The 22,870-nt window shown below is 48.3% G+C and overlaps 1 protein-coding gene across 1 annotated transcript in view; it reads right to left on the bottom strand.

Moving 5' to 3' along the window:
• Positions 1–1,323: 1,323 nt before the first annotated feature.
• FAM167A (family with sequence similarity 167 member A) overlaps positions 1,324–22,870 on the bottom strand; it is a 42,772-nt gene continuing 21,225 nt past the window's right edge. Inside the window, exon 4 of the mRNA XM_049631378.1 lies at positions 1,324–4,646. Coding sequence (XP_049487335.1) covers positions 4,383–4,646 — 264 coding nt within the window. The 3' untranslated portion in view covers positions 1,324–4,382. The remainder of the gene's footprint in view (positions 4,647–22,870) is intronic.

The following is a 22,870-nucleotide window of genomic DNA, read 5'->3' as shown; positions in this document are numbered from 1 at the left end:
TTAGGAAATACACTACATGAAGCCGAACCGGGCCTTGCTGGATTATTTCCCAGGGAAATTCCACACAGTCCCGGTGCCTGTCCCTGTCAGTCAGGGACATGTCCACAGTGAACTTATCACCTCGCAGTGAGTGGTGGAGGACTGCTTTCCAGAGCCCTCAAACATTTGAGGTTTCCTTTCCTGAATCAATTTCCTTCAGCGACCGCCTCGCTGTCTCCATCACTGTTTGCTTTGAGCCTGTGAACAGGGTATTTAAAAATAGCCGAGTCTGAAAGCATCAGTGTGCCTGAGTGGTTCCCATCCCAGAGGGCTTGAGGTGGTGATCGCCCTGACTGGGCTGGCAGGGCCGTCTTTGGCCCCACTGCCTTCTTCCTCCAAGGCTCCCACCACAGCCTTCTTCCCTTAGCTGGCAAGAGCACAGGCTGCGTGGCTTTGATATAGAATCAGGACCAGGGAGATGCTTCTGCTCCTGCTGAGAAGCCAAAAGGAATGTCGTCAACAGAGTTCAAAACCCCCTTTCCGAACAAGATAGTTAAGATCGGCAGGAGGCTCTGGAAGCCTCTGTTTTGACTGTCGTCACCAGTCCTTGAGACATACACTTAGCTGGGGCCACGGGGCAGCTAATGTAGCATCAGGCTGTGTCCCTGGAGAAGCTGAAGAATACCTGAAATATCACTTCTGCTCTCCCCATACTCTGGTCATCACCTTCCATTCAGTCTCCAGACCTCTAGATGTTGGAGTCCCAGGATGCTGTACTTAATCCCTTTCTTTTATGTCCTCTCTCTCTTCCTTGAAGAATGTATCCAGCTATGGTGCTCTAAAAATCATCCAAATACCCAGATCCAGAACCCCCAATTTATGTCTCTAACATTGGCCTTTTCCTGAAGTCAAGGTCCCTTTATCCAACCACCTACTCACTCCCCACTTGATGTCTAATAGGCGTTTAAATGTACCATGGCTGAGACCTAACTACTTGGGCCGCCCCTCTGCCCCAATCATGTGCCCCTCAAAGTGTTCTGCATCTCAGTAAATGGCACCCCCTCCATCCAGCTGCCAGCCAGAGAGCTGTTCTTAATTCCTCTGTTTCCTTCACTCGCCGCATCCAAGCTATCAGTGTGTCTGGTTGGCTTTACCTCCAAAGTAAATCCCAAATCCATCCACCCCCCCCCCCTTCCTTCCCCCCCCCCCCCCCCCTCCCTTCCTTCTTTCCTTCCTTCCTTCCTTCCTTCCTCTCCTCCCACCCTACTACCCTCTCTCCTGCTGTCCCTTCCCTTTCTCTCTTTCTCTTTCTTTGTGTGTCTGCTATAATAGGAACAAGGTAAAAGAAAGAAAATTTCTTCTCCTTACATAGTATCCTCTTTTGAAATATTTTTATTTCACTTCTTCTAACAGCAATATAGAAACAAATAATCATAAAAAATAAGATTATAAATTGTCCATTGATTATGTAATAGCACTTGGTATTGCTACAGGGAGGAGGTCTGGGGCTGGATCAGGCCAGCTCAAGCCTACCCAGGCTCTCCAGGCCTCTGTGATCTCTGCTGAGTCCATGAAGGCATCACACAGTGCCGTGCACAGTAGTGTCGATGGAAACCGCACGTTTTACACCCAGGGTCCTTGGGGACGACAGAGAGATGGGCAGATAATGAATGAAACTGCAAACAGTATTGTATACACACGGTAAGCCAGAGCATTGTCCTAGGGTGCTGGCGACACAGGTGGGCCTGCAGCTGATTCACAGACATCTCTTGACCCCCCCACCCCCACCCCCGCAAGGCAGGCTCTTCACAAAACTGAACTGACTTGTTGAGTTATTTGTGTTCCCTGTGAAAATAAGGGAGCTAACAGACACTGGATGATGAATAAGGAGATGTACCTGGTCTCTCCCCCTCCACTCTTCCTCTCTGGTCCCGTCCTCTTTCTCGTCCGTCCTTATTCCAAAATAAAATTCTCTTGGGGTGAACTAAGCGAAAGAGCTGAGACCTATTCAGAAAAGTATGCCTTGATCTCGGTTTCCTCTCAGAGAACAAAGCAAGGAAGGGACCATTAGGTTAACCGAACAACTAAATTGCCCAGTTGACGCCAATTCAATTGGGTTGACAAAATCAACAAAATCACTCAGCTTTAGTTGAGTCCAATTTTTTTCAATTACTGTAATGACTGATTTCTAGAAAGAAAAAAGCAATTTGGCATTGTTTGCTGAATATGGAATGGGCTTTCCTGCGTAGTTCGAGTATGTGTACCTGTGTGCCCTTCCAGAGTGAGTGGTGAGTGGGTGTGGGCCAGCCCGCTACCCCACCATCCCCAGGACTCATCTCAGAGAAGCCGGGAAAAAATGCCTCTGGAGCGCTTGGCAGTGTTTGTACATAATCCCTGAGGAGAGACAGTGTGGGGTAGAGAAAATCTCCCTCCTTTCCTGCCTGAAGGGAGCTGGTCTAAAGGGCCAGGCATTCCACTGAGGTCTTTTCTGTGGACCAATCCTCTGGGCCTCAGACTTCCCTCACTGCTTAGAGAGTCAGGCTGAAAACAAATCTTAGCTATGTTGATATACCTTCTTCGAAGGAAGTGTAAATCCTCTGGCTCTTTGAAATCACAAGAAAGTGACCATGTTCTTTCCTAATTAGGGAACATTCATTTACATCCTCTCACTGCCCGTCCACAAAAGAAAAACAACCTTCTTCATGTGGGTCAGGGTGTGTGTGTGTGTGTGTGTGCGTGTGCACGCGCATGTGTATAAGTGTGCATGGGCCCTGATGAGACTATACAGGAAGATGAAACATGAAAGAATATGAAAGAACATGAAACATGAAAGAACACTTTACTTCGACTACAGAATTGTGATTGGTAATATGTGTTCTGTGGGTCCACTTTCCAGTCATTGCTCTGAGTTTGACCCAAATATTCTGAATGGCAAAGTGAGAGCTACATATGGGGGCTGAAGGAGGTGGAGAGTAGAGGGGTTGGCAGTTTGTGGGTTTGGCAAAGCATTAGGACCATCTTTGGGGTTCAAGTTCATTAATAAATGATCTGTCTAGGCATTATTAATAATGATTAAACCTGTCTATATTCTATAGCCACTAAAGAGCTGTGTAACCTAAGGGAAGTCATCTTCCTTTCCTGGCTTCACTGTACTCCTTTATGAACAAGAAGGCGTGATCAGATGATGTCAAAAGCCAACCCTCCCCTCCCCCCACCCCGCTGGTGGGAGAACACGTGCCACGTGGCATTCTACCAGGTTCGCTTTCCTACCCTGTTGAGGTCTTAGTCCTCACCTTCCTGATCGTCATGCTTGTTGTTAGGGAGAACCTTTTAAAGTCAAATCCTGAACTTCTGGACTTGACCTACCCAACTGGCATCACCATTTGGACAAAAATCAAACAGTTATTAACAAGTTAGCAACAGATTAGTAACAGTCTGATTCAATTAAAAGTAGTTATTTAAATCAGGCACAGAATCTCAGAGGAGGCTCAGGGCAAGCTTCTGAGGTCCCTCCAGTCTTTCTGGGGAGGGCAAGAAGGACATAGAGGTGACACCACCAGGAGAATTCGGGTTGTGGGAAATCTGCTGACAGACTTGCCTAGTCCACTTAGCCACGCCCCTGGAGGAGCAGGGTGGCGGCAACAGGGCTCTTTGGAGATTGGGATTGGTGTGTGTGGCCAGGGCAGGCAACAGAGGGCATCTGTGCTTGCCCCCCTCAAGCTGCATGGGCATGTCCTGGCACAGGCTAGAAACAAGTTACATGGCACTGGTAGGGCCAAGGTCTAAGACCGACAGCAGCCTGGCCTAGCCACTCACCGGAGGCACTGGCTGCAGCTGTGGGGCCTGGGTTCCCAAGCTCCACTTCATCACTCCTTCTGGTTTTCCCTTCCTGGTGGGTCCCTGTCAGGGCTGCTGAGTCACCTATTTAGGGTGAATTTGAGCCAGTACTTAGAAGACGGCAACAGGAGATGGGCTCATCTGACATACCTACTCATCTCCCTGGATGCCCAGTGCTCTTGGTGAAGCTTTTGGCAAGAATCACAGCTTTTGGGGGTCCCCTCTGGGATCCCAGATCATAGCACCAGTGATTCTGGGAGACAAGAATGTAGGTCAGTGAGGGGAGGATGGAGACATATTATCCTGGGAACCAGGTCTCACTGAACATCTGGAAGGAGATGAACACTGGGGTCACAGACAGTCAAGGGTTGTTGGGTTCCACAGCAAGCTGGGACCCCTGAGAGAGCACCTGCCAGGAGTCTGGAGGTCCACGGTTCACCAGTCACAGGGAAGCCCTTTCTCTGGGGAGACCTACTCAGGATGACTCAGCCTCAACTCCTTTCCCGTGTCCCCTCCCCACCTCCCAAACACTCTCTCCTAGCTCCTCTGCCCCCTTCTAGGGCTTCTCAGCACAGAGAGAACCTCCGGGAGTTGATGTTCATCTTGGTGACTCCAATGAGCTTGAGTGGTGTGGAGAGACTGAAGGAGGAGGCGAGCGGGGAGTCACAGAAGAGATCAGACAGCTCGTCCCGTTCCTCCAGCTCATAGGTGGCATCGTTGAGCATCCTTCTGTGCAGGTCACAGGTCTGCTCGATCTTCAGCTTGTTGATGTCACTGCGCAGGCGCATGAGCTGTCTGGCCAGCTGCTGGTCCTGCAGCCGCATCTCCATCTGGAAGGGAGGAAGGGAGCATCAGCAGAGAGCTGGACTGGGGGTTACAGCTCCACAGTCTCTGACAAACACAGACCCACTGATAGGAGACCTAATTAATACCTTGCATCATCAGTTGGTCTACCTGGAGATATTAGCATGTTCCCTGCTCCAGGAGGTGAAAAGACATACATAGCAAGGTGACAAATGGGGACAGATGGGTTTCCCAAACAGTACTTTGTGTTAGGCTAGATTCAATGTCTAAATCCTGGAATAGATGCATGTCAGTCCTGGCTTAAAGTGCAGTCTCGTTGTTTACAGGTACGTACGGATGGAGTAAGAGTATAATGGAATGCATGGGAATGACAAATACCAAATTCAGGAGCATGGTTACCTCTGGGTGGGAAGGAAGGAATGTGATGGGGAAAGGCAGATGGGGGCTTCAGCTGTGTTGGTAATGTTCTATACCTTATGTCCGGTGGTGGGTATACTGTTATATTATTCTGCAAACCTGTAAACAATTTACAATGCCTGCAGTGTTTCTTAACAAAGTTTCAAAAAAAGCCAAAAAAAACATGCTAATGTTTGTTGAATATCTTACTATGAGCCGCATTGTTCTAAGCTCTTCAGGTATGGATTAGTCTGCTCAGGCTGCTCTACAAATTACCATCACCTGGAAGGCTTAACCAATAGATGTTTATTTTTCAAAGTTCTGGAGGTCTGGAAGTCCAAGATCAAGGGGTGGGCTGATTCCGTTATTACTGAGGGCCTCCCTCACAGCTTGCAGACGGTCACCTTCTTGCAATATGCTCACATGATGGAGATAGAAGGTTCTGCTCTCTCTCTCTTTTTTTAATGTTTATCTATTTTTCAAGGAGAGAGACAGAGTGTGAGTGGGGGACAGGCAGAGAGAGAGGGAGACACAGAATCTGAAGCAGACTCCAGGCTGTGAGCTGTCAGCACAGAGCCTGAGGTGGGGCTTGAACCCACAAACTGCGAGATCATGACCTGAGCCGAAGTCAGATGCTCAACCGACTGAGCCACCCAGGTGCCCCTCTGCTCTCTTTTTTTATAAGGACATTAATCTCATGATAGAGTCCCTACCTTTATGCCCTCAAATCTAACCATCTCCTAAAGGCCCACCTCCAAATACCATCACACTGCGGGTAAGGGCTTCAACATATGAATCTGGGGGGGTGGGCCCAAAGATTCAGTCTATAAAAAGTATATTAACACGCTACAGTTAATCTTTACTACAACTCCGCTAAGCAATATCACCATCATCATCCGCAATTTAGAAATGAAGAGGCAGAAGCTCGCAGAGTCAGTTACTATGTGATCACAAAGGTCATAAATGGCAGAGCTGAGATGAGAAACCCAGACAATCAGACTCCAGAACCCAAACTAATGACAAGGAAGTTCTGCCTTTTCAGGTATTGTTGATATGGAGCTAGTTCTGTGCTCAGTGAACTAATAAAAGGCTCATGATATCTGGTCTAACACCCTTACGGTTTCCAAAATCCATTCACGTGCTGACTTTGTCAGGACAGTACAGCCAGCCCTGAGGGATCAGCCTGGCAGTTTGGATGAGCATTTTACAAGTCTGGAAGGGTGTCAGTGAGTTGCTCAGTCACAGTTATGCCATGGCAGAGATGGGGGCTGGAGCTCACAGGACATCCTCAGGCTCCCAGCACAGAGCACTTTCCATTAACAACCCTGGGACAGGTTATCAGCTGTTCCCACTTGCCTGATAGTTGATTCCTTCTCACTGTTTACTCTGCCTATAATTGCAAGTGGTTCTTGTTTTAGTATTTTTGTGTCTTCAAGCTCAGCTATGCCTTTTGCCTGGTGCTTGGAACCAAACTGATTTGGAGAAATCAACCATGAGATCCCAGAGGGAACCTTTCCGTTGTTATGCAAGTGAACACACCTGTTTGCACTTGTCCCCTGTTAAGGTTTGGAACCCAGTGCCCTCCCTCATAGAAAAGTAAGTGACTTCGCCAGTAAGCATTTAATTTATTTATTTTTCTTTCATTTTTAATGTACTTCTATGGATCCCCTTTCTCTCCATTTCGTAGATGAGAAAAATCAGGATAAAAAGTCTTGCATGGGGATCAGCAAAGTTTTTAATGGCGAAATTGGTATTAAAGTTCATAGCCCCCAGTCTACTAGCTAACTTCTCAATCCTTGGACATAAAAACCCAAATTTATTGCCAACCAGAAATTCTATTGATTTAGAAGAGCACCAAACTAATGATGGCAGGCTCATCACAGGGCAGTTGGTCATTCATTCATTTGTTATGCAGCCCTTAGTCATGCCTGGAACGGGGCCAGGTGTTGTCTAAAACCCTTCTGAAGCAGATGGTGGTCAAGTTTGTCTGAAAGATAGTGTCCGCTCACTCTCATTGCTTCTGGGGTCTTGATTGAACCCCCCCCCCATTTCTCCTTGGGGGTATTCTGTAATTTGGAGATAGAGCTCTTTGAAAAGATAGGAACTTCATGTTTTAGGTTTGAACTTTGTCACCAGGAGTTGGATCTTAGGTCTGAAAAGATCCTTTAAAGTTGGAGAATTTCAGGCTTGAGCAGGTGTCCGGGAGTGTCTGTGAGATGCAGCCTGCAGGGGTGCCTGGTAGAGGAAAAGGTCTACTTTTCTATGGCCAATTGATCCAGTCAAAGGTCAGAGAACAATTTGGGACTGAAATCCCATCAGAGTCAGCTGGAAAAAAGGAGTGACAGGAAGGCACATGTCCCGTTCCCTTTGACTGGACAAAGTCCACCTTGGTGGAGTCACTTCACAGACTTATTTAGCTTGGATTCATTCAACTCTGCACAAAGTAAAGAAGAGAAATAAAACCACGCTTTCAACAGGGCTGAGGATTCTGGCCATCGTTGTGCCCAAAGGAACACGAGGGGGACTGGGAACCTGCTGTTTCCCCAGCGGGTCCTGGTTCTGAGGGTGCCTTAGTGTGAGTACCTGCTTTAGGAGTCACTCAGAGTATATGTTTTGTTATGACCCCTGCATGTAAATCAGCTACTGCATCTGAGGCACAGAGAACCAGTGTTTGTTCCAACACCACAGGGAAAACCGGCGGTGTTGGCCCTATTCACACTAAGGGATTTTCCAAGGGTGACTCTGTGCCTTAAACATCAATTTGAGGCCCCACTGAAGAGGGAACTCCATTGGGAATCAGACCAAATCCATACAGAAATGAGCTCCTATGGCTGAAAAAAAAAAAAACCTAAGCCAAATGTGCAGGGCTAAAAGGATTTTTGCCCCCCGAAATGTTTTTCATCGTAATAAAATATGCATAACAAAATGTTTACCATCTTAATCACTTTGAAGTGTGCAGCTCAGTAGCAGCAGGCACATTCCCATTGACCTGTGGCCATCACCATCTTGAGACCTCTTCATCTTGTAAAACTGAAACTCTGTCCCCGTTAAACACTAACATCCCACCCCACTCCCCACCCCCACTCTACTTTCTGTCTCTATGAATTTGACCGCTCGATGTACCTTATGTAAGTGGAATCATGCAGAATTTGTCCTTTTGTGACTGGCTTATTTCACTTAGCATAATGTCCTCAAGGTTCACATGGCTAAGAGGCTTTTTGATAAATGAAACTTTCTCAGAAATGTTTAGGGGACGTCAGGAGAATGGCAGCTCCTGAGGAGGGTACCGAACGAGAGCTGTGACATGGTTACAGAGCAGGGTATGGGCTGGGGATGAAGGCCCTCCTTCCTTTTTCTTTCCTGTCTGCCACAGATGCACGTGGGCAGCAGTGACATCATCCCCCATCTCCTGCCACATACTGTCAGGTGCAGGTCATATAGATTATTTCGCCGCATATGCTCACAGCTCTAGATGATAGGTATTTCGATCTGTTTCACGGACAAGGAAACCCAACTCAGGGAAGTTAAGGGACTGTTCAGGATCAGCCAGGCTGGGCAAGGTGCACTCGGATCACCCGGGGGCCCATCAGAGCCCAGAGCTGGTGACTTCCCCATGGTTCCCATTTACCTGGAGGTGGTCTGGGTCCCAGAGGCAGTAGAAGGGTTAGAATCTGGGGGTTCGAATCTGGATTCCAGTGGAACCCCCTCCTCACTAGTTGTGTGGGTTTGGGCGAATCACTAACTCTCCTTGAACTTCTGTCTCCTCATCTAGAGAAAAGCGATAATGCCTATTTCAAGGACTTGAGAAGCATATTAGATAATAAGGGATATGCCAAGTAAGCTGAATAGTGCCAGTCAAACAAAGGTAAGAGGTTCACCGTTTAAGCTCTTTCTCTCCAGGCCAAGGTGTAGAATGTGGAAACTGGCCAGAACTTCCCACTTTTAAGACTTTATTAAAGAGACTGAGACACTGGCCCTAAAACCTGGTCCTTGTGACTCAACTATCAGTGTGAGTTTAATGCTCTCCCTGGCAAAGACTCAACTGTAGGACGTGCTGATTTCCAATCCCCCTTCCCAGGGTGGCCTGTTGTTCCTGCAGAATAAAGGCATTTGCTGGATTTTCAGAGGAGCGCCTACAATTCCAGTAATCCTGTAATTAGGGCATAGTACTTGGTGAAAGGGGGAGAAATGTCAGCACATTGTGGTAAAAGGTTGTGTTCCTACCGGGTGAGGAAGCTCACGAAGGAGCTGGTGGACAATCGGTGGCCCTGCTGCAATAGCCAATGAATGTAGGATGGCCAGCCGAGGAAATTCACAGAAGTACCTAATGTGAGAGGGCTCTGCTGTGAGGTCTCTGTAGCCAAGTCTCAGGGGAGTTGGAAGAGGGGCTGACTCCTGCCTCTGGGAGGGGTAGAATAAAAACAAAGGCTGCAGTAAACTCATGTGGAGAACAATATGGCAGTTCCTCCAAAAAGTAAGCATGGAGTTATCACGTGATCCAGTAATGCATCTTGTGGGTATATCCCTACACGAATTGAAAGCAGGGACTTGAACAGATACTCGTACACTCGTGTCTATAGCAGCATTATTCATAATAGGGGAAGCAACCCATGTGTCCGTCGACGGGAGGACAGATAAACAAAATATGGTCTGTCCATACAACAGCATATTATTCAGCCATAGCAAGAGATGAAATCCGGACATGTGCTACAGCACGAATGAACCTTGAGGATGATATATAAGTGAAAGAAGCCAGACACAAAAGGACAAGTACTTTACAATTCCACTTACATGACAGACCTAAGTAGTCAGACTCACAGAGATAGAAAGCAGAATGGGGTTGCCAGGGGCTGGGTGGGGGGTGGATACAAGAATGAGGAGTTAATGTTTAATGGGGACAAAGTTTCAGTTGGGGGAGAAGGAAGAACTTCTGGAGATGGACGGTGCTGATGACCGCGTAACAATGTGAATGTCCCTAATGAGTTGTACACTTAAAAATGGTTAAAAGGGGGGCGCCTGGGTGGCTCAGTCAGTTGGGTGTCTGACTTTCGCACAGGTCATGATCTCATGGTTCCTGAGTTCAAGCCCCATGTCAGACTCTGAGCTGACAGCATGGGGCCTGCTTGCAATTCTCTCTCCCTCTCTCTCTGCCCCTTCCCCTGCCTGCTCTCTCTCTCAAAGATAAATAAACATTAATTTTTTTAATCTTTAAAAAATAAAGCAATGGTTAAAATGGTAATTGTATGTTATATGTTATATTTTACCACAATTAAAGAAACAGAAAAAACTACAGATTTGGGGTGATGATTCTGACTTGATTTGCCCAGGGCCTTCCCGGTTTTTGTCCCCAGAGTCCCATGTCCCGGAAGCCTCCCTGTTCCCCGGCAAACAGGGATGGCTCATCACTCTCCCTTCAGTAAGTGTGGATGTTGCAGGCATTGGTGATGAGGACCTATCCTGGTGGTCAGAGGCTCATCTGTGTGATGTGTTCTTTTTTTTTTTTAATTGTTTTTTCAACATTTATTTATTTTTGAGAGACAAAGAAAGACAGAGCATGAGCAGGGGAGGGGCAGAGAGAAGGGGAGACACAAGATCAGAAGCAGGCTCCAGGTTCTGAGCTGTCAGCACAGAGCTTGATGTGGGGCTTGAACTCACAAACCGTGAGATCATGACCTGAGCCGAAGTCGGATGCCCAACCAACTGAGCCACCCAGGCACCCTGCGTTCTTTTTTTTTTTTAAGTTTATTTATTTTGAGAGAAGGCAGCCCACGTCGGGGAGGGGCAAAGAGAGAGGGAGAGAGAGAAGCCACGCAGGCTCCATGATGTCAGTGTGGAGTGGGACCCAACACAGGGCTCGATGCCACGAACCATGAGATCATGACCTGAGCTGAAATCAAGAGTTGGACGCTTAACTGACTGAGCCACCCAGGCGCCCCTGTGTGATGCATTCTGTAACTTGAGTGGCACTGGGAACCGAGCAGATCCTGAAGGAAGTGGAGTGGTCTGGGAGGTTAAAGGCCTTTCTGAGGTAGGTTGGAGGAGCAGTGGCCACAGAAAGAGGGGCTCAGACCACCTCTGGGAGGTGGAGAGAGTACAGTATAACCTTGGTTTGCGAGCATGATTCGTTCCGGAAATGCTTGTAATCTAAAGCACTTGTATATCAAAGCGAATTTCAAGAACCATTGGCTCCATTGTGATCGTGTGACCTGCGGCGTCACATACGACTAGCGTTGCAAGACATCCCACATTTATCAAGTTAAAATTTATTAGAAATGTTTGCCCATCTTGCAGAGCACTTGCAGAAAAATTTACCTGCAAACCAAGGTTTTACTGTATTTTGTTCTTTGGCAATGGCCCTTGCAGCCTTTGGGAGAAGCGGCATTTTTGTGGCGATCTGGAGAATTTGCTTCCTTCCTCAGCACACCTTGCCCACCGGCTCTGTGTTCACTTGCTCAGTCTAGAACACTCCTTGATGCTTTGGCATTCCAGGGAAGTGAATGCCTTCGTTCCCAGTTGCCACTGGGATGTGCTCGAATACTTTCTTGGGCCTGCTATCCACGGGTCTAAAATGTCCTGAAGATTTAAGGAGTTTGAAAAAATACAAAAGGCATGTAACTATCAGACTATTGGGAGCACAAGAAGCAATTCTTCGGAACATGCCGCCTTAACCCACAGCAGACTCAGCTTCCTAACACGAGTGGTCACGCCTGGCAGGTCAGACACAGCCTCCTCCGCCCACACAAGTCGTCCCGGCAGCCCTATCTGTGATCTGTTTCATTTCTATTCTCTAGTCCTTCATTTTCTGGAGGATCCTGCACCTTTGCCCCTGAAAGTTTCTGTTCCCTTAATTTGGAGAAAACAACAAGACAGGTGCAGTGGCATGAGACAAGGCCCTATGCACACTTGTAAGCACATTTGGGGCAGAGGTTTGCAAATCTGTCTCTAAAGCTCACCCCGAAGAAACCCAAGCACCAAGGGCAAACCAGAGGGGATATGACTGAGCTGGATTGAGGACCATTGGGATTAGCACAAGTCCAGGAAGACAGAAAGTATCCCAAGGTGATCAAGGGCATTTTGTTTAATCCCCATTTCTGAGGCTCGTATCTAAGCCACCCCAACCCAACAGTTACAATTAGTCTCTGAATGATGTTGAAGAGAGGAAGAGTATAAAATCTGGGCTATTTTCTCAGCCGTGCATGAAAGGACAGCATGCGCTCTATTCTCCCCGAGTCTTAATTCTTGAACCTTAGAAATAGTTTTTGTAAGCTGTCTGGTGATTTTTATATAACTTAGCTGAAAGGTCCAGATTATTGTTTTAATCAGCACTGTGTAGGAGCACACTTAGAAGCCTGGAGAAAATATTATTCATTATTTGATCTTGGATTTGGCCTCTGAGAAAGAGCCAGAATAACGTTGTTAGGAAAGAAAGCAAGTGGTGTCGTTGAAATGTGCTGCTGGAGGCAACTTCAGGGTCTGGGAAAATTTTTTTCATTTTTTTTCAAACACCCCTAGAAACCAAACTGTGCATGGACTGATTTTCAGGCAGAGCTGTTGACTCAAGTGTTTCTCAAAGGTCCCTACTCTGGCGGCAGTGGGCCACCGTTCCCGGCAAGTGGAGGCTGCATTCACAGGCCACCACACACTCCCCGCGGCTGCTGCCTTTGGGCAGATGCCAAGCTGGACATGAGTTCTCTTGGATGCCGCTGGCCTGGGGTGTGGGTGGCCTGAAGGGCACCATGGCTCCCATCCCCTAGGGCAGAATATGACATGTCTGTCTGTCTGGGCTCCTCCGAGGGGCTCTTTTGCTCCCCTTGGAGCCATTGTCTGCTGGGAAGGAAAGTTCGAGCAGACCTCAGAGCCAGCCCAGAGAGCAGGGGGCGCTTCAGGCCCTGCCAGGGACTGTCCATCCTCTGTGGTAAGAGTCAAGCTCTATGTATATGATAAGGTCTTTGGTTTTCAAACTTGAAAGGTCCTAGGCCAAACTGCATCTTTACTCATGAGGCCGGCCTTTGGGAAGGACAGAGTGATGCACTCTGAACAATTCCCAGATCTGTCCCAAGAGGCTCTGAGTTCTAGCTGGCTTTGGTCTCGATGCTTGCGTGACATCAAAATTCACATGTTGAAATCTTCATGCCCAATGTGATGGCATTTGGAGGCGGGGCCTTTGGGATGTGCTTAAGTCATGAGGGGTGAGCCCTCATGAATGGGATTGATGATCTTATGAGAGAGTCCAGAGAGATCCCTCACCTCTTCCACCACGTGAGGACTTGGTGAGAAGTCTGTGACCCAGAAGAGGGCCATCTCCTGACCCTGCTGGCTCCCTGATCCTCGACTTGCAGCCTCCAGACTGTGAGAATTAGAGGTCTGTTGTTTATAAGCCACCCAGTCTGTGGTATTTTGTTGCAGTGGCACCAAGGGATTATGACACCGTCTTAGATCAGCCCTAAGGAGATGAGTGGCTCTGGGCAGGTGATGTGATCCCTATATGGAAAGGGGATGCTGATTACCTTCCCCTACCTGATAAGATTGCATCCTGGACACGAGGTAGGCCTGGGAACTGTACATCTGAGAAAGGAATGTTGGGAAGGACAAGCCCAGACTCGCATACTCACTACTCACAGTCACCCCGCACTCTATACCTTGGGCTCCTTCCTGCCTCCTCTCCCACTGTCTGTGCTGGGCCCTACACTCAAGAGGCTGATGGACAAGTCTCTCCCCTTCTTCAAACCTTTCAAAGGTACAACCAGCCTTCCAGGCTCCCTTGCTTTCTCCAGCCTCAGATCTCCCATTTTGAGCCTCATCCCCTCCACGGCAGCCATGCTAGGTCCTTATTCCCTCTCCTAAAACCACTCTTTCCCCTCCCATCATTGTTCAGGCCCAGTCTTTGCTCCAAACCCTGCAGGCTGGGTGATATTCCTCACCATGAGTGCCTCCTACCATGGCACCTACACAAGGCATCGATTGTGTTTGTTTACTCATCTGTCTCCCCACCAGGTGGTAAAACAGCAAGGAAAAATGAAGACTGTGTTCATCAGGCCCATCCCAGTGCTTGGTGCATAACTCTGGCACTCAAAAGCCATTTGTTGAATGAATGAATGAATGAATGAATGAATGAATGAGTCAATCAATCAATGAATGAATCAATCAATGGGTGATACTTCCTCAGAGCCAGGTTTTGATTTTCTACAGCTGGGACAATCCTAGGGCAACGATTCTTGACTTTCTCACCCATGCTACCTTCCAGGCCTTGGAGAGGCAGTGAGTAGAATGAACAGAGTCTTGGCTCGTGGGTTCCAAGTCCTTCACTACTACTCACTAGTGGTGCAACTCTGGCCAAGTTGCTCAAGCTGTCTGAGCTTCAATTTCCTTATCTGTGAAATGGGCATAGTAATAATATCCTCTCTGAGAATTCAATGAATAACACATATAGAAGGCACTTTGTATAGGACATGAGGTTCCAGAGGTTTTAAGTTCCACTTTATCCCTTCTTCAGGGTCAGAGCTGCAGGGCTCAGCATTTTGTTATTTCCCATATGACACTCATCACTCCTACTGTTATAGGAATCCTTGAGTGCCGAGGCCCTGTATCATTCTTCTTTGCTCCCCAACAGGGCCTGGAGCAGAGCTAGTCACCAAATCATGCCTCCCACACACGTTGCAGGTGATTACTTGCACCTGACGCCTGTGCTGTTTTTCACATGTAAGCACAGCCCGGTGGGGCTGGTAGGGGAGTCTTAGCATCTCCTTCATCACATGGCTTGTCTGGGTTCCCGGAGCTGGTAATGCCAAAGCACTTCAGGGTTTGAAACGGAGGCCGGGGATCCTTCCAGGCAGGGCGATCTTAGCTTGGCCAGTGTGGGGCCTTCCCCAGCTTCCCAGCCACTGCCCTGGACGGCCAGCGGGGGCTGCTCTGGGCCAACAGCCAGTCCTAGAACTGTGCCACTCACTCTGGGCTGCAGCGGGGTCTCCAGCCAGACTCCAGCAGGGCTGGCTTCCTCCAACACGCCCTGCTGGGGTGTCTCTGGGTGAGGGAGCTGACAGAGAGGAGACATGCCTGCGGGGACTGTGTTCCTGCTCTTCCACGAGCTCCTTGCATTGCCTTCAGAACTTGCACCTACAGGAAGCACTAACTGTTCCAGGCAGGGATCTCTTCCTGAAGAGATTGCCTGGAGACCAGCTTCGGCCGGGACAGTTGTCAATTGAATGAAGGGTGCTGAGGCACCCTGGCATCCATAGAGAGCCCCGAGGAGACCTATAGATCACCAGTGTTGGGACTTCTAGACTTTTCCTGGGTTCTGGGCCTCCCGGCTTGAAAACTGATAGAGTGGGAGTTTCACGCCTGATGCCAAGCAAGCCCACGAACCAGCCAGAAGCACTGGCTGACCATGAGTGACGGAGAACTGCTGTGGGGACAAGAGCCCTGCGGAACTGGGGCTTGTATGTGTAACCAAGGCTCCCAAGCACCTGTAGTTTCTATCTATAGAATCTCACTGTGCCTTCAAGAGGAAGCGAAGCCACTCTATTCTCTGCCCCACCTTCCAGGCACGATTGAGGCCATTTTGCTCTCCAAAGTCATTTCACACTCCATTACCCTGGAGCCTGCCTCCTTAGGAAGAACAGATGGTTTGGGCCTCATCTGCCTGGGGACCTCACAGCAGCCTGTGGCACTGGGGTGAACTCAGAACCCACCTCAGGAGAGTATTTGCTGTGCCTGGGGAGTGTCTGGAACCCACCTCCCCCGTCACAGTCCAGAGTTAGGGCATGAGGCAGGGGTGCCCCCTCCCCCACATGCCCCAGCGGCTTAGGAAGGTCACAAACTGGTGAGTACGGTGGACTGTGGCCAGCAGTGGCTACGGGGGCTGCCAGCAGAGTGTGAGCTGAGGAGCGGGTAGGTTGGAGAGGGCCGGGCATGGGTCTGTGAGAGCTGACTGATGGGCACACTCTCTACATATGTCCCTCCCTCACTGAATGACGAGGGTCATCCGCCCTTTGGCTCCCTCCTGCTCTAGCATTCTGTGGTCCTGTTCTAGCTAGCACTATTAGAATGAGCACTGGTAGAGGAGTTCGCTCCTCCTCGGGCCCTCATGCTTGTGGGCACGCCTGCCCTGGGCGGGGAGCCGTGCAGGAGGCAGAGAAGCCAGAACTTCCGACTGGCTTTGGACTTCCTTCCCCCCTGGCTCCTGAGCTGCCCTCGGGCTCCGGCTGGCCCAGCTGCTGTGGGCCGTGGCTCCTGAGTGCCAGGACCTTGGTGCAGACCTAGAAACCGTTTCCGCTGCCAAAAGCTCAGCCGCCTTGAGGGAGCCTCTCTGTCACCTTTCCCTGGCTTTTGCCTGCTCACTGGCTGTGTCTGGCTCAGGATTGTGCCCCAGGACGTGACCAACAACAGCCTTTGGGCAGTGCTCTTTTTTCTTTTTTTCTTTTTTGACCTGGTGGCAGCTTGGGGACAGCGGTGGTTCCAGAAGCTTGTAAAATAATACATCCCTCAGAAAGGGGCTGTTCAGCCTGGGCTTGAACAGCCTCTTCTGATCCTATGTGGCCTTTGTATTAGAATAATGAAGACTTCTGGGTGGGGGGGAATTCTTGGAAAGAGTGCAAAATCAAGTAAGCTTTGGAGGATAATTGGCCAGAGTTCCAGGAGTTGAGAGAATATGTTGAACGAGCATAAAACTTCATGAAACACAAAGTGCGTTTGTGCTCATTTGATCACAGGAGGAAATCTGTATTTCCCCTTCAAGGCAGAGGTTCTGAGGCCGGGCAGATCTGGGTTCAAACCCCTGCCCTGCCGGTTGATCTTGGCCAAACTACTTTACCTCAGTTTTCCCATCTGCAAAATGGGGCTGGTGCCTACCTTAAAAGAGCACCATGCATATGACATGGTGTGATGGATATAAATGTACACATTTAGTACATAGTACCTGACTACTTTAGGAACTCAGTAAGTGCTCACTGCCCTCCCACCCCCGTCCTCCTTGTGTTCCCTTTATAACACTCGGCCAGGTAGGTATGTATTATCTCCATTTCACAATGACAAAACCTAGGGCTAGGTTAATTCGTTTTCCTAAAGTCATGCGCCTAGGATATAGTAGAACCTGACTGGAAGTCTAGTTTAGTTACACATTTGATGGTCTTCCCACTTCACCTGTGACTGGTTAGGGACCCAGTTGCATTAGAACCCCCCTCAGGCACTTGTCACGCTCCTGACACCACCCTAGCTTTATGGAATCTGAATTTCCACGGAGGGCTGGGAGGGATCTGTAGTTTTAACAAATACCCCGGGGGCCTCTTCCAACAGTTACTACACACTAATGTATTGTAACTGCGAGGGTGCCCATCAGAGGAATTGGGTTTTAATTACTATAGGAAGAATGTGAATGGGGACTCAGGAGAAGCCTGATGTCAGTCATGCTTAAAGCCAAGCATTCACTCGGGTGCTGATGAAACTAGGGATCTGTGTATGTCCCTTTGGTTAATTTCACCGTCCAGCATGCCTGGAACACAGTGACCACTCTGCGTGCACCTGAGCTCCCTAAAGCCTGTTGAAACTGTATTTTCTATACCTCTAGTATAGCTCTTGCCACACCGTGTCACTGTGTTTTGGGTCTGTCTCCTCCACAAAGGGGGGCACCTGATAGAGAACCCTGGCCCATTCCCCCTGGCCCCCACCCGCACACAGCCTCTAAGCGCAGGCATTCAGTGGACTCTGGCTACGCTGGATGAAGAGAGGACTGGATGAAAGGAACCCCGCCTGTCCCTTACAGCTGCTATTCTGGATGGGTGCCACCATCAGGCCCCTGCTTCTGGCTCCAGTCTCCCTTTCCTCTCTACTGCAAGACAGTCAAGGGAAGGAAAGAGACAGGACCTGATTCTCAGGCTTCATCTCACTGGTCAACCCCCTTCCAACCCCACCCCATCAGCTCTCACCTTGAGAGGGGAATTTCTGGGGATCCAGGCCTTACTTTTCTTATCTCAGTCTAGGAGATTCTATGCCTTTTTAGAAAAATCTGTAGATTACAAAGTGAGGAATGTGTACTGATTACACTGGCAAGACAGGCAGGAGCTTGGAGCTTTTCTTTCTTTTGCCTTTTATGTTTAAATCTTTTTTCTTCCCAATTATATGTAATATATTCCTTTTTTGGAAACTTCAGAAGCTACAGAAAAGTCCAAAGAATAATATTGGCACCCAGAAGGAAAGATCGTTGATGTTTTGTCCTATTTCCTTTGCTGGTGCCTTTGTTTACAAATACTTTAATAACCACCGAAGGGCCAGTATGTGGCCAGATTAACAGAACAGAATCTTCTCTTGCAGGCTGTTCATGCCGGACGGGCTGAAAGCCCCCAGCTACATGGAGAAGACTTAGAATTGGGCAAAGGAACCCTCGGACTAAAAACTTCTTGTGACTCAAACCCCAGCTCAGCCAGCACCTCCCTGGATGGCTGTGAGCAAACGATTATCCTTATCATGGAGTGGCCACAGCTGCCCCAGTCCCGGATAAGGGTGATTATGAGGCATTGCTAATAACTCTCTGTAACCCTTTACATGTGTCCTGTTTACACATGTAATTAGCAGCGTTTGAAATACAGACTTTCTGACAACTCCTGGTCCCACTGACTAGAGCACTGAATGTGAGTACCTATATCTGGTACAAGGTGAGTGATCTGGATCCAGATCCAGGAGATGTGGGTCTGTGTCTTCATTTGGCCATACCCTTGCATTATATGACTTTGGGGTTAAGTCCCTTAACCTCTCTGATCTCAGGCTTATCATCTTTCTGAGCCTCCGTCTTCTCCTTTGTAAAATGGGAATAGCAAATACCTCCAAGCCTTCTCACAGGATACTGCCTGTAAAAGTGCTTTGGGGACCATAACATGATCCCTGGATGTTCCCTAGAAGCATTATCGTGGCTTCACTTTCACATTTCTCACTTCGTGTCACCGGAAGATGCTTCGTGAGTTTGAACTGCCATTCGGCTGTATGGCTCAGCAGAAATGGATAACCCCGGCCTTGTCAGCTGTGCCTGGGACACACCAGTCATGTGCTTGCCAAGCAGGCAGCACAGGCAAGAAAGGGTTAGTCAGGAGAGGCTGAAATCAAGCTGTGGCCAGAGGGCCCAGCTGAATTCAGGTCCATGACCTCCTGCCACCTGCCACGGCAGGCTCTAGAATTATTAAAACTTGTCAGGTTCCTCTTCCCTTTTTCTAACAACCATAAACACCTTTCTGGGGGCTTTCTGCAGGGATCAAACACCTGCATGAAGCTGAGAAAAAAATATCTGCCAGCGCCCAAGGATTCTGGCCACGAAGACAACCCTTTAGGAAGCTGGAATGTTTTGTTTTGTTTTTAGTTTGGGCACCACACAGGCCAAGAGAAGATTCCTCCCTTTTCTTTCTCTTTCAGGTTGGCAAGGGGAACGTTTTAGCAGGGTTGACGAGAGAAGGCAGAAGGGAAGGTCCCCTTTCCACTTGTGCTACAAGCTCTGGGACCAAGCACAGTCGGAGAGGTTTGTGAAATGTTCTGAATTCCAGACTCAGCTAGAGAGCTGAGTCCCACAGCGTCAGGCTCAGGCTCGTCCCAGCTCACCCTTTCCTGAAGGAATGCCCCCACACTAGGCCACTTGGCCACCTCATGAGGCCTCCCCAAAGGCAAGAAGCCAGAAGCTGGGACTTGCTAGCAACACGAACAGTCTGGAACCAGCAGAGATGCACCATGGCCACTTGACTGGCGTCTGAGTCAGTCTCCTGCAAACAGAGCCTGCCATAGTCAGAAGGCCACAGGGTCCCTGGATACTTGGAAAGCCAAGGGCCAGGCCTTTCTAGCTGGGAGGGGTAACACCAATGGGGTTTGAGGATCTCCACCTTCCTTGTATCCTCCAACACAGGAACCTGAAGGAAACGTGTGCCCTGCCTCCAGATCCCCGGAGCATGTCAAGAATGACTTGTCATTTTCCCTGTGGTGAAATTGGAGAGGAAGAGTGTACCCCCAAAGGAGCTCTTAGGATCCTTTCTTGCCCTGAAAATAAGATTCAGGCAGTCACTCTCTGCCTTTGAGCTGGCCTCGTAGGAGGCTGGGGGTGGACTAGTCTGTCCATCCAGACCCAGCACCGTCTGCCTCTAGAAGAGTCAACATTGACAACAAAGCCTCACTGAGTTTATTAACTGCTCCCGGGACAGCCCTGCGGTGATCATAGGGCTGTTCAGGCCTGCCCTCTCCTGGGCACAAACCCACTACTGAGCCAAAACTTCCATCAAATTGAGGGTCTGGCATCATGTAGGGAAATCAGCGGCCTGATTGACTGAATTACAGATTTTTAGTCTGTTACCTTGGCCACATCGGGAGAAAAGACAAATTTGCATAGAAGCCTGACAAACTGGCAGAGAGAGCCTGCCCAGGTATAGAGAAAACTTAATTCCGGGCTTAAAATAAAACAAAGGTTATTTGAAACCACTTTCACTGGGTTCAGAAAACAGGTTAATTTTTAATGACATCTTCAATGACTTAACAGATGACGAATTAGGAAAACAAATGGCATGGAGTTTACTGTTTTGACTAAAATTTTAAAAATGTGAGAATGGGTTTGTTGTTCAGACGCTGAACTCTGCTCAACAGTCCAAGGATTTTACAAGTGGCCTTTGTTACTATTTAATCCCCGAAGATAAGCGGGCAGAAGTGCACATTCAAGCTGGCTTGCCAGTCTGCATTCGAGCTGCTTTTGACCTCAGACATACAATCTGATGGAATCTGGTTCTTGGACAGCTCAGTGTGGGATGCTGGGACTTCCTTCTCAGAGGCCCTTTTACTGGCTGAGCCCCAAGCTATAAAGGTGGTTATGGCAGCAGCACGGCTTGGGGTGCAGGCCTGGGGATCCTTGGGGCTTCCCTCTGCAGTCCCTTCTTGGTCCCCTGGCCTCAGTCTTACGTGCCTCTCAGTCCTTGGTTCTCAAAGTGTGGTCCATGGATCAACAGTGTAGCATTTCCTGGGAACTTGTTGGAAATTTGAAATCATGAACCCCCATCCCAGACCAATAGGATCAGAATCTTCAGTTTAACAAGAGAGCCAGGCAATCTGCGTGTACATTAGTTTGGGAGTCACTGCTCCAAGAGGTGCTCCAGAGTGATTTCTGGAACACAAATGCACCCCTGTCGTTGCTGATTCAGCATGCCCAATGGGGCCCTTTGCGGGAGGGCCGCCTCTCCTGCCTCACCTCCTGCCTCTCTCCCCATAGCCCTCTACTCTCAGTGGTAAAGGCTGAGTTCACACTCTGGCTCTGCGACTTACGAGTCATATCATCCTAGGCAGGGCATCTGACTTCTATGAGCCTCACTTTACTCATCTGTAAAATGGAGACAGTAATAGCCATCACACAGGTGTGATGTAATAATGGCAGGAGGACCGGACTCTCATTCAGTCTGGTTTCTTCCCCCGCCCTCCCCTTCCCATGCATTCTGTTGACTGCTAGCATCTTTGTGAACACACATTTTTAGGAACCACAAAGCAAAATCAATTGCCTTTGGAAGATCCTATGTAGTATGGTGGCTAAGAAAAGCATGGACAATGCAACCAGTTGGGCCACGGTTCAAATTTCTACTCTCTCGCTTATTGCCACATTTCTCTTTGAGCCTCAGTCGTCTCCTCTGTAACACGGGGTTAACAGGAAAGTGATGTGACAATCCAAAGAGGTAAGTAATGCATGTGAAGTGTCTGACACACAATAAACACTCATCTGGTGACAAATCTCAGAATTGTTATTATTATGATTACTGTTACCCACCCCCATTAGCACAGAGAAACGTTGGGGAGGGTGGAAAATACCATGCAAATAAACTGTGCAGGCACTCTTGAAAAAAATATGGAGTCTCCTCAAAGAGTTAAAAATAGAACTACTTACGACCTAGGATTGAGTACTATCTACTCAAAGGATACAAAAATACAGATTTGAAGGGGTACATGCACCCCATGTTTATAGCAGCACTATCCACAATAGCCAAATTGTGGAAACAGTCCAAGTGTCCACTGACTGATGAATGGATAAAGAACAGACGGTATATACATAGACAATGGAATGTTACTAAGCCGTCAAAAAGAATGAAATTTTGCCATTTGCAATGATGTGAATGGAGCTAGAGAGCATCATGCTAAGCGAAATAAGTCAGTCAGAGGAAGACAAATATCACATGATTTCACTCATGTGTGGAATTTAAGAAACAAAACAAACAAGAAAAGGGAAAGAAGAAGAGAGAAGGCAAACCAAGAAACAGACTCTTAACCTTAGAGAACAAACTGATGGTTACCAGAGAGAAGGGGTTAAATAGGTGATGGGGATTAAGTAATGCACTTGCTGTGAGTGATGAGTACCAGGAGTTGTATGGAAGCGTTGAATCACTAGATTCTACACCTGAAACTACTATTGTACTGCATGTTAATTAGCTGGAATTTAAATAAAAACTAAAACAAGAAAATGGGGCGCCTGGGTGGCTCAGTCAGTTAAGCATCCGACTTCGGCTCAGGTCATGATCTCGCAGTTCGTGAGTTCGAGCCCCACGTCGGGCTCTGTGCTGACAGCTTAGGGCCTGGAGCCTGCTTTGGATTCTATGTCTCCCTCTCTTTCTCTACCCCTCCCTCATTCATGCTCTGTCTCTCTGTCTTTCAAAAATAAATAAACATTAAAAAAATAAAAAAAAAAAAAACTAAAAAAAACCCCTACCACACTGTATATAAAAAAAAAAAAAGGAAAAAGAAAATACCACAAATATAAAGCACTCTTTAATGCTGATATTAAATACTTCTTTAAGTACTTCTCTGTACTTCTTTAAGACAGCCTTCGGCAGCCAAGTCAGTCCTGACAATTAGCGCGTCTCTC

Source organism: Panthera uncia, chromosome B1 (genome assembly GCF_023721935.1).
Source record: "Panthera uncia isolate 11264 chromosome B1, Puncia_PCG_1.0, whole genome shotgun sequence".
Lineage (NCBI taxonomy): Eukaryota > Metazoa > Chordata > Mammalia > Carnivora > Felidae > Panthera > Panthera uncia.
The sequence above is the reverse complement of the archived record's forward strand: the minus strand, read 5'-3'. Positions and strand labels throughout refer to the sequence as shown.